The following is an 11207-nucleotide window of genomic DNA, read 5'->3' as shown; positions in this document are numbered from 1 at the left end:
GTTTCCGGATGACCCGATTGGTCAACTAATTGTAAAAAAATAATCGGTGATCAGTCGACTATTAAAATAGTTCACTTATTATTATAGTTTTATTATTTTATTATATTATTATAGGCTTGGAAAAAAACGATAGAATCCTTTTTGATACGAGGCATAAAGGGCAGATGCTCGAGCACCCCTAGGGCCCCATGTGTGCACGTGCCTGTCTGTAACCACAGCAACAGAAAACAGCAAAAGGCTTTGATTCTTTTCAGGAACCTGTAGGGCATCCATCAGAAGAAGAGCCACCTCTTTGTGGCGGTTGTCTCTGGCTTTGTCCAGGGCCGTTTTTCCCGCCTGGAGCAGAGCAGCGAGTCAATCAAAGGAAACATGTTTTTCATTCTAAACGTTCTGATGACCCAAACGGGGACTCACGCGGTTCTGGATTGTTCTGTCGGCACCGACCTCCAGCAAAATCTGGACGGTTTTCTTGTGGTTGAGAGCAGCAGCAACATGAAGAGGAGTTTCCCCTTTCTACGCTCAAACACACACAATTGCTTGTTACCATCTCTTACATCACATCCTTCAAACAACTCTGCTCCTGGAGACTCACTTTTTGAACTTCAGATCATCATCAGGTTTTGGATCCTGCTTTCCTTCATTTGTCTTTTTGATCAACCTTTGCTTAGAACAAGCAGGAAGCCAACAACGGAATAGCTAAACGTTTAAAGTGAAACAGGCCAACCTTCACTGGGAGTTTTAGCAGAAAGGAAAGTTTGATTTCTAACCTTGAAGACAAACATGATTTCTGTCTCTTAATGGAAAGCATGAAGCATTAGGCGGCCATTTCAAATAAAAAGAATTAAAAAAAAGCACATTTTGGGTTTTCTTATTCAAAATGTGTGCTCACACGTAGCTAGGCAAGTTTTTATGACCATTTTTGGGCTCTAGGTTAAAAACGCATAGATATTAAACCTTCCTTGTAAGCTAAATTGAAGCTGTGAGGGCCGTGGTATGGCCCTCAGGCACCACCCCCCCTAGTCAGAGCTACATTTAACAACTTGAAGTAAAATCCACTTTTTTCAAAATGGTGGTTTTTCTTTTCACTTAATCTCCATAGCAACCACTTTATGTTTTACTCACTTGGGGATCCCGAACAGATAGACACGAGTTTCAGGAGAATTGACAAAAGTAAACTTCTGGATTTCCTTAGCAACGGAGGTTTTTTACTAACCACGCCCACATTCCTAAAATTTTCATATTGTATTTTACATAATTTTATTCAGCTCTAGCCAGGGATTAAATGGTCACAATTTCTGGGTAAGTACTATGCAAGTAATGGGAAAATACCACTTTTGTCAGCTCACCACATGGTTGCCATTCAAAATCTACAACTACTAATTGCAACTTTTTTTTCACCAATTGCTTCCCAATGATGCCCAAGAAGTTAGAAGACTGTCGATGGAAATCCCTAGGATGAGTTTTCCGATCGTAGCTGGTACTAAAGTTGTTGTTTTTTTTATTCAAGATGGCAGCTTCTTCCCAAGGTCAAAGGTTGATGAAACTCCAAGGTTTGTGGTAGACATAGACTGGCAAAATGCGTGTGAAATTTTGTTAAAATCGCTCACATAACAATTTCCTTTTCCCTCATTGTGGAAAAACATTATAATCGTCAAATCTGAGATTTTTCAATAAAATGGCCGCCAAGCCGTAGGCTGTGTTGTCATCCCATAATAATTTCAAAAATTCCCTTGGATATCCCCGACATGTTTATTTTGGTTTCGTTGGTGGATTTTGAAAAAAAAAATCATTTTTGGGAGGTACTAGATGTGTGTAAATTTCGGTGAGTTTTCGTACAAGTGTGGGTCAGATTTTCCCCTTACAGATAAAGAAAAGTGTCTGTATCTGAAAACAATCTTGGTCCTTGCGGTCAGTGACTGCAGCGTGTTTGCGTTTCGCCCACAAAAACAAACAACATCCAAACTTTTGTAAACATGGACGCGCATATTGTGCAAATAAAATGAAAGTGCTTTGCACAGCAGAGAAAGTGGGTGTGTGGGATAACCTGGGGGCGGAGCTGGCAGCGCAGACTCTTCCTGGAAGGGGCTGTTCCTCCAAGTACATACGTAATTTTTTTGTGAATTTGAAGGGGCTGGTGCTCAGAGAGCATGATTGGAATGTTATGATCAGAGATGCATGAATGGAGGAAAATAGCGCTTTGGGGGTGTTTTATGTGAGGAATTAACATTAAAATACACTTAAAAGCTCAAAAAGCATACACCCTTTAACAGAGATGTGTGATTCTTGAGAACTCTGCCTCCCATTCTACTTTTTGAAATTCTAGGAACAATTCTGCCGACTGAGAAGTGGTGTTTCCTAAAGCAGAGGTGTCATCTTACGACTGGAAACTTTCTCAACTTTCTGGAACATCAATGAATCAATCAGGTAACTTTGTTTGGCTCCTAACTCGATCAGGTGAGTGACACATCCCCACTGAAACAATTTATGAGGAATTCTTCAGTTTTGACCTCAAACTCACAGCGTTTTGGGAGTCTGGGCTGGACCCTCCGAGCAGCAGGAGGCGAGCTGTCTGAGTGTGGGCGTTCAGACACGCCAGATGAAGTGCAATGTTCCCCACCTGAATAAGAAAAAAGTCAATCACTCCTTAATAAAAAAAAAAACAGTTCTGATCAAAATCGGTTTTCTTGGAGAACCGCCTGACCTTGTTCCTGAGTTTCACATCAGCTCCGGCCTTGATGAGCTGTTTGACACAGGGGGAGAATCCGTGCCAGGACGCCTCGTGGAGCGCCGTGTTCCCGTCCTACAAACACAGTTACTCTCAGACCACGCTCTGACCTGTAGCTGTACGAGTGTTTAAGGAACGAGGGCTCACCCTGTCCTGTAGATCCACAGCACAGCCTCCATTAATCAGAGCGGCTACCGTCTGAGCGTTGCCCACCTTGGCGGCACGGTGCAGCGCCGTCTGCACACCTGAACCCTGGTCCAGACACGGAGAAACCGAGACACTCATTATCTGAGGATCTTTAGATGTTTTAGATATGATATAAGAGCTGTTCAAACATTTAAAGCCACTGGCTACATTCAGTACTGGCTAATGTGGACTTCTGAGAGAATATTTGACCACACCAGAGAGATTTTTGATTAGAAAAACCACAAAAGAAGAGATAAAAGTTTTCCAGTGTCCTTCCGGAGATCCTGAGCAGCATGTAATAAATGCTGCAATCTTTGAGACACATGACTGTATATGAGAACTGGACTGAGTCTCCCTGGTGAAGCCAAAATCCCAAAGACTTCTCGCTCAGTCATTACATTTGTCAGAATATAATGACTGTTTCTACAAGGGAAACAACAGTTTGAAGGTGTGATGCTTCATCAAACTGAGCTAAAAACACCAATTTTATGTTTGTTTTTGAGAATTGTGGGTCTTTTATTATATTAATATTACTATATTTATAATTAATTATTTATTAAAACAAACTTTGAGATGTTCTATAACAGTAACTATAAATAAAGTTAAAATCGAACTTTTTCTTACATGTTCTTTATAATCCTATATATATCCTATTTATAATATTTTTATGAATATTTTTAAGTTTTAAAGTTATAAACTGACCAATCAGATGCCTCAATAAAGAGTGTACACTGCCTGCTGTCCCCCATATCCAATGTTTGACATGTTTGACAGATTTTGAACCAATCACTTCTTCCTGAAGTTTTCTGATATTAACTTCCATACCAAAAAATGGCTACTTTATTGACTTTGTTTCCATCGGGGCCAGTTCTATGAGTGATGTCACCCTCGCCAAGTCCAGTTTGGAGACGTTTTTCTTCTCATTTTGTGACAGAAACTCACCGGTGGAAGATTGCCATCACACAGTGATCGATGGAGCACATTCAAGAGCTGGTATAAACAATGAAATACTACAACTTTATACAAAATGAGATTTCAGGGCAAAGAAAATATAGTTGTATCTTCAGAGAAGGGGAAAAAAAATAAATTTTTCGATAAAAAAGAGAGAGAGATGAGAACATCAGTTTTAATGTAATGTACAGAAAAAGCTTATTTTATTTTTTAAAAATGATGCATCCCTAAAATATGTTGAAATCTGTTTGTCCAAGACAGCTGAAAGACGACGCTCAGCTATTAGCCTCAGCCACTACTACCTTTTTTTTAATTAATCATTAATAGGCTGTCAAATTATCCTGTTAAATGCAATTCATTCATTAATTAAAGACATTTTAGTGTATTTTTTTATTTTTGCACACCTTGAGGAGCATTTTATCCCGTTAATATCATTGTCATTTAAGAAAACAAGAAATATTAAAAATCTATTCAGTCCTGCTATATTTTAAGTACTATATATCTTAAGTCTAGGTGGTCTGTTTGCGCCGTGTTGTCATGGCAACGGCCTCAGCGAAAGGCGCACGTGGCGCGTACAAACCGCGCTCCCCTCTAGCTCTTTTTGAGAAAAGGCATTGGCATGAGAAGTTTTAAAAAAAAACTCATTTTAGTGGGAAAGTTCACCTCTTAAAGTTTATTTTAACAAAGTCTAATGTCTAAATAGTTCGTTTTTCTCTGCTGTGTTTCATTTCTTCCTTCTTAGATTCTCTTGTCTTTTTCTTTTCTGCTTCTTTAAAATGATCAAATTCACCCAAATAGTTTAAAGAAAACTATCAGTTCTTTTCTACTGTTTTGCTCTTGTGGTAAACTGTGCAATAAGATATATTAACATCTGAATTATGGTTTTAATAAGAAGTTTGCATTCGATATTTTTTGTTGTTCCTACTGCTTTTTGATGTGGTAAATCAGAGCACTCCGGATCTCTTTTTAAATTTATTTATTTGTTTGCTCAAGATTGGGAAAAAATAACCCCTCAATGGTGTCAAAGTAAAGGTTGAAAGTGTTTTATAATAATAATTAAAAAAATGAACGTAACACAGCCACCTGTTCCGTTTTATTTTGATGTTTTGCTGCACCAAAATGTCACAAACTTAAATAAAATACCTCAAAATGAGCTAATTAGCAGTGATTATTAGGTTTGAAAATTGCAATTAAAATCGATAATTAATTACAGGTCGCGATTAATTAATTGCACAAAAAATTAATCACGTAGCACCTCTAATCACTGATAAAAGTAATTTTAAAATATTTTACTCTGTGGAGGAGACTAAGATTTTGCTTCACTCTATGTTCTAACACTGCAAGAAAGTCTTTACATCCATACAGAAAGACAGGTGCAGACAGGAGCAAAGACATATTTATCTGCTTCATTTGGATTATTCCTGATTTATTTTATAAATAGATGACTCAAAGAATGAATTTAAAGACAGCCTGGACCTGAAGAAAAGCTAAGGACAAATTCTAAAAGCCTTTTCATGACACAAAAATAAGCTTGGATGTTTTATCAGTCTTAAACTGATGTTAATGTCTGTATAAATTTGAAAATTAATATTCCTTTGAGTTTTAAGACCTTCAGAAAAGCTTTAATATTCATCATTTTAAACAGAAAAAAATCTCATATTTTTGTACATTAAGATTGAAAAGCTTTTATTTACTAGATTTTTTAATTTATTTGATTTTTTTAATTTCTTGTTTGATTAATGCCTTTTTTCATTTATTTGCTTTCAACACACTTGGAAAATGTTTCACCTTCTGAATAGGATCATTTAACCCCTCCATGTGCTGTGAATCAGCCGGACTGACCTTGGAGACAAAGTTTTCCATCTCAGAAGATCTCTCTGCAGAACCGTGGCGCCTGGCAGCATGAAAAGGTAACGGAAGACAAGTTTCTAGATTTGAGGCGACTCTAAGTGACGTTGGGCAGCATGTGAGGTTAAAAACACTGGACGACGGGGCGGCTGCATTAGCTCAGATGGTCAGATTATGCTTCATGGTGGGGGGCGGTCAGCCTTTAATCTACATTGTGGATACAACAGTCGTGTACATGAAGCATGTACACATGCAGGGCTGTGTCCTCTAATCCCTCAGTGCTGCTGCTGCCTGTCGCTGAGTGTTGCTGTTTTCTGTTTTTTTTTCCTCTGTGTAACCGGCTCCGGATTGATGTGTGCAATTTCATTTTGATCTGATGCGTTGGCGGGGGGGCGGGATAAATCTGAGTCGAGTTCCTCAAATGTGGAAGAGACACACAACAAATACACAATACTTTAAGGACATTTTTCTTTTGAACTTGGTTTCTGTGAAAGAACAAAATGTTTTCTTTTTTAATGTATCCCTTCTAGTAATTGCACATTTTGGATCATAGGTGAAGGTTATATTACATGTTTGTCTTTCTTTATTTGCTTCAATCTGGATTTTTTCTTCTCCTATAAGAAAAGAAAACAATAAAATCATTAGATCATAATCTGTTTTCAATTAACTTTCAATGTATTTCTACATTTATCTGACAGATTGAAATATCTACAACATTCAACCCAAAATACCTCTTTAGTGTAGTAAATATTAACCAAGTATCACTTCAATTATGAGGATTCTTAGATGCTACAATGATGTCTAACCAATTTTTTGGGCTTTAAAAATAAAACCAATTAAAGATTCTAGAGTTGCTATGGTGATATAGAATAGATTAGATTTTTATTTGCAAAATCTTTCATTTTTTTGTCACATTTTGTGTAACTTTTAGGAGAGTCATTTTCCTTATTTCTGTAGAAAAACTGAATAAAGGGATAAGTGATGATAAATGTTTGAATTTGAGCGGCTTTACCTGATTCAAATGTGTATTAGTGTTGTTACTCCTTTAAGATGAAAAAGTTCTTTGAGTTTGATGAGTCACTGAAAATGTTGTTGGAAAAACCACTGCTGTAATATTAAAAAAACTCTTTTTTATTTTGCATTTTGACAGTAGACTCCATATTTTTGAGAAGTCAGGAGTAAAATTCACCTTCTTCCACTTGATGTTTGAGTGCAGTTCCACCATCGACCTCTTCAACTTCCAAATGAGGAAATGACCACCTGTTAAACACCAAACATCAGTCTAATTAAATGTTTTTAAAACATGTCATGAACATTTTGCATTTTCCATGACAAAACATAAAATCCTTCCATTTATTTTGGTCAATTTGGCTTGAAAAGTGTAACAGTTATGACACAAAAATAAGTGCAACTGAAGGATAAATCGGCACATTTAAAGGCCCAAAGGAATAAAAATCCCAGGTGAAGCTGACTTAAATCTCAAACCAGAGGAATGCCTCTTACCTGAACCTCCACAGAGCCTGGGGAGCCTTTCTGCATCAAAACGGAGCAGTCGGTTGACGTCCAGCGACCCTTTAAAACCAGCGTTTGTGTGTCAGAAGATGCTGCGGCAGCAGGCGGGTCGCTCGGTGATTGAAGATGTGCAGGGAGGATGCCAGATGTGGTGGAGCGGCGGTTCAGAGGGCGGGAGCTCGTGTAAGCCCCTATTAGTGCGTGCAGACAGCAGAGGAGATTCGAGGAAGGTAGTACCTGATACGCTCAAGAAACGTTCCGATATAATGATAAAAATTGAGTTTCTCTCGTAAATTATTGGTTTGAAAACTGTTTTCCCAAAGAAACGTGTTTTGATGGACACCAGGAGCTCAGTCTCAATCTTTTAGCTCAAAGAGGACGAAAAGTGGGGGGAGGAGGGTGGTTTTTATCATGATATGAACACAGATGTGAAGCTCTGATCTTATTAAAAGATAATTCTTTTCCATCATCAACAGCTGGCTCGTCTGAGCTGCAATAATTGCAGCTTCAGACAGAAGAACTCAGAAAAACCGCCGGTATTTAATGTCTGCACTAAGAGCTCGGTCACAGCAGGTAATTGTTTTTGTCAAAGTGTCAACTTCAAAACACACATCAAAAAATAAGATTTTTGAACCATGTCACTCAGTGGTGATTCAGGTGGTTCTGAAATGACAGTTGAGGGGGTTGCCGGATTACATCTGCAGCAGGATTTGGATTTGGAGTTTGACTGACAGCTAAAAATGATGATTCTAAAAATGTTTGCTCTATTTTGGACTTTGCTTTTAAAGTCCCACTCTTAATCTTTTTTTGATCTACTTTCAAATGTTCCCAGTGGAGCAAAAAAAAGTATTTAGTCAGCCACCAATCGGGCAAATCCTCCCACTTAAAAGATGAGAGAAGCCTGTAATTTATAGGTATACCTCAACTGTGAGAGACAAAATAAGAAATAAAATCCAGAAAATCATAAATTATGGTAGAAAATAAGTATTTAGTCAATAATACTTTTAATGACAGCAGTCAAACATTTTCTGTAAATCTTCACAAGGTTTTCACAAACTGTTGCTGGTATTTTGGTCCATTCCTCCATACAGATCTCCTCTAGAGCAGTGATGTTTTGGGGCTGTAGCTGGGCGACACAGACTTTCAACTCCCTCCAAATATTTTGTATGAGATCTGGAGACTGGCTAGATCGCTCCGGGACCTTGAAATGCTTCTTATGAAGCTGCTCCTTCGCTACCCGGTCAGTGTGTTTGGGATCATGCTGAAAGACACGGCTATATTTCATCTTCAGTGCTGATGGAATGAGGTTTTCACTCAAAATCTGACCATACATGGACCCGTATATTCTTCCCTTTAAACAGATCAGTCCATTTGCTGAAAAACAGCCCTAAAGCGTGATGATCCCACCCCCATGCTTTACAGTAGGTATGGTGTTCTTTAGATGGAATTCAGCTTTCTTTCTCCAAACAGTAGAATTCTTACCAAAAAGTTCTATTCTGGTTTCATCTGAACGATCCTCTTCTGGATCGTCCAAATGCTCTCCAGCAAACCTTGGTTCCAGCTCTCTGCAGGTCATTCACTAGGTCCTCCCGTGTGGTTCTGTGATTTTTAGCATGATCATTTTGACCCCATGGGGGGAGATCTTGCGGGGATCCCCAGCTGATTTCTTCACACCAAGCTGCTTCAGTCTTGCCAGTCTGGTGGAGGTCAACAATTCAGTTTCTGGTGTCCTTAGACAGCTCTTTGGTCTTGGCTATAGCAGAGTTAAGAGCATGACTGAGGTTGTGGAAAGGAGTATTTTATATAGATGACGAATTCAAACAGAGGCCATTAATACAGGTAACGAGTGGAGGACAGAAGATCCTCTTACAGAAGAATTTACAGGTCTGTAAGAGACAGAAATCCTTCGTTTGTTTGTAGGTGACCAAATGCTTGTTTTCCACCATAGTTTGGAAAATAAATTCTTTAAAAATCAGAAAATGAGATTTTCTGGATTTTTTTTCATTTTGTCTCTATGATGCAGCTCAGACAAAGAAAACAAAGAGGTACATGGATCTATTTGTCTGCTAGTGGATGAATCAGAATGGATAGGAGTAACAAGCTGGCATTATCTAGTTTTTGAAATCTATATAAGAGTTTTAGTAATTTGTCAGTTCGCATGCAGATTTATTATCAAGTTACAAAGATAAAAACATAGCGAAACATAAAAGACAGTCATTTACTGTAGAATAAAAGTACCATAAAAGTAGGGAACAGTAAGAGTGATAAAACATTCAAAGTACAAGAGGAAATTGAAAAATTAGATAATGAAATACAATGAAAAGCAATTTTAAAATCAATTTTCTTAATATACGTGCTCACTCATGAGAATAATCCCACAATAACATGTAAAAAGCACCAAAAACAGGATTTTTTTTTTTATCATAAAGGGTTTTTAAAATGAAGGTAACATTTGAAAAAAATGACATCCACACCAAAGCTTTCAGTTTTAAAAGTATTTTTTGCAACAAAACGTGCAAAACATACAAAAGAATTTGAAAAAAATGCATTAATTTAATATCTAAATAAATATGGATAAAAATAAAGTGAATGTTTAATATTTTTGAAACAATGGGGAAAAAACAGGAAAGGACTTTTTTTTAAGAAACATTTAGAAACACCCCATCATAAGTTTTATCTGGTTGTTCTAAAACCAGGAGAAAAGTAAAAGATAATCGTTTTAGATAATTCAGGGATGTGGAGGAAGTCACAAAGCAAAACTGTTATATTGTCCTATAGCTATTGTCTGGAGCCTTTACAAAATCCTTCCAGAAGTTACCATAGAGTTAAGATCAACAAAACAAACGGAGGACGAGGCTGTCAGAAAAGTTAGCACCGTACTGCTTGAGTATTTCATAACATTTGCTTAGTGTAAGATTGACAATGGTGACAAGGACGTACATAATATTATTCTTGGTCAGTCAGACATAAGATTTGTTACGTAATGAGAGACAAAAGATCTAGAGTTTAAGAAGAAGCCGTCTTCAGCTTAAAGGGTTTTATGGAGATGATTTTGAAGATTGCAACTGCAATATAGAAACCATGAGATATAATTGTGTTTTCCTGAGCCTCACGAGTCTTTACATAACAGTCACTATTTGCCATAAAACGTGACCGTGTAAACTCCAGGCTCAGATTGATCTAACATATTTGATCATTATTTTGTCCAACATCCAAATGATTTTCAAAAAAGTTGCTTAAAAAAATAAGAATTTTCTAAAAACCATAAACAAATCTAATGACTTCTCTCCTCCCTTAGTCTCAGACTTGAAGGTACTAAATCTCATCTCAGCCACTTTATGCTAAGCTTCAAACGCCTCCTGAGAAAGCTGAAGGTTGTAAGGAAATAGTAAAACATCATCTGCAAACAGCTCAGGTGGAATTCCAATTCTATGTAGACATCAGCCTCAGCTTTTTCTGACCCCCCTCTTTTTTTTTTGGTATGACCTGACTCTGTTTTCAAACCCATATCCTCCCTATTTTAGTCAATACACTCCACAATGACTAACCGCTCAATCCAGAGGTACCACCTGGAATGTCTATGTGATTTTGCAGATGTGTCACCCAAGACTTCTAGAACCTCCAGAGTCTACAAAAAACATAGAACTTCTTCTGTGAGCACCTTTTTACACCAGTTTTCCCTTGTGTGTTGGTGTAAATCAATAAGACAAAGTATTCCTACATCACGGCCGTGGACCTCGCCTCTGGCTTGACTAATGCCCTCACCTGTCCCTCAGTTCCATCTGGATGAAGGCTCGTCCGTGCTCCTGTTCTTGGCAGCGGACTTTGCCTCTGGCTTTTCTCCCGCCCCCAGCTGTCCCAACTCCGTCTGGATGAAGCCCATCTGCTACACTATTCAAACATATAGTTCAAGAGTTCTTAACAGTCTTGGTGCATCGCCTGTCCGTCCTGGGAGAAAACCCCTCCATCACGTGGAGATCTCTGA

General features: G+C 38.0%; 1 protein-coding gene across 4 annotated transcripts in view; it reads right to left on the bottom strand.

The window, feature by feature from the left end:
- ankrd6a (ankyrin repeat domain 6a) overlaps nt 1-7782 on the bottom strand; it is a 14850-nt gene extending 7068 nt beyond the window's left edge. Inside the window, exons 1-9 of one of the 4 annotated variants that reach the window (XM_024272795.2) lie at nt 7214-7782; nt 6900-6970; nt 6723-6817; nt 5705-6324; nt 2873-2977; nt 2702-2800; nt 2519-2617; nt 415-513; nt 259-336 (exon numbers count right to left, since the gene is read on the bottom strand). In XM_024272795.2, the coding sequence (XP_024128563.1) occupies nt 259-336; nt 415-513; nt 2519-2617; nt 2702-2800; nt 2873-2977; nt 5705-5725 (501 nt within the window). In that variant the 5' untranslated portion in view covers nt 5726-6324; nt 6723-6817; nt 6900-6970; nt 7214-7782. Of the gene's footprint in view, nt 1-258; nt 337-414; nt 514-2518; nt 2618-2701; nt 2801-2872; nt 3122-5704; nt 6325-6722; nt 6818-6899; nt 6971-7213 lie in introns of those variants that run through there. The other 3 variants (XM_024272872.2, XM_024272950.2, XM_036210082.1) reach the window with 3 other exon arrangements.
- Nucleotides 7783-11207: the final 3425 nt, after the last annotated feature.

The sequence above is a fragment of the Oryzias melastigma genome, linkage group LG22 (assembly GCF_002922805.2).
Source record: "Oryzias melastigma strain HK-1 linkage group LG22, ASM292280v2, whole genome shotgun sequence".
Lineage (NCBI taxonomy): Eukaryota > Metazoa > Chordata > Actinopteri > Beloniformes > Adrianichthyidae > Oryzias > Oryzias melastigma.
Note: the sequence above shows the minus strand (reverse complement) of the source record. Positions and strands in the feature narration are given on the sequence as shown.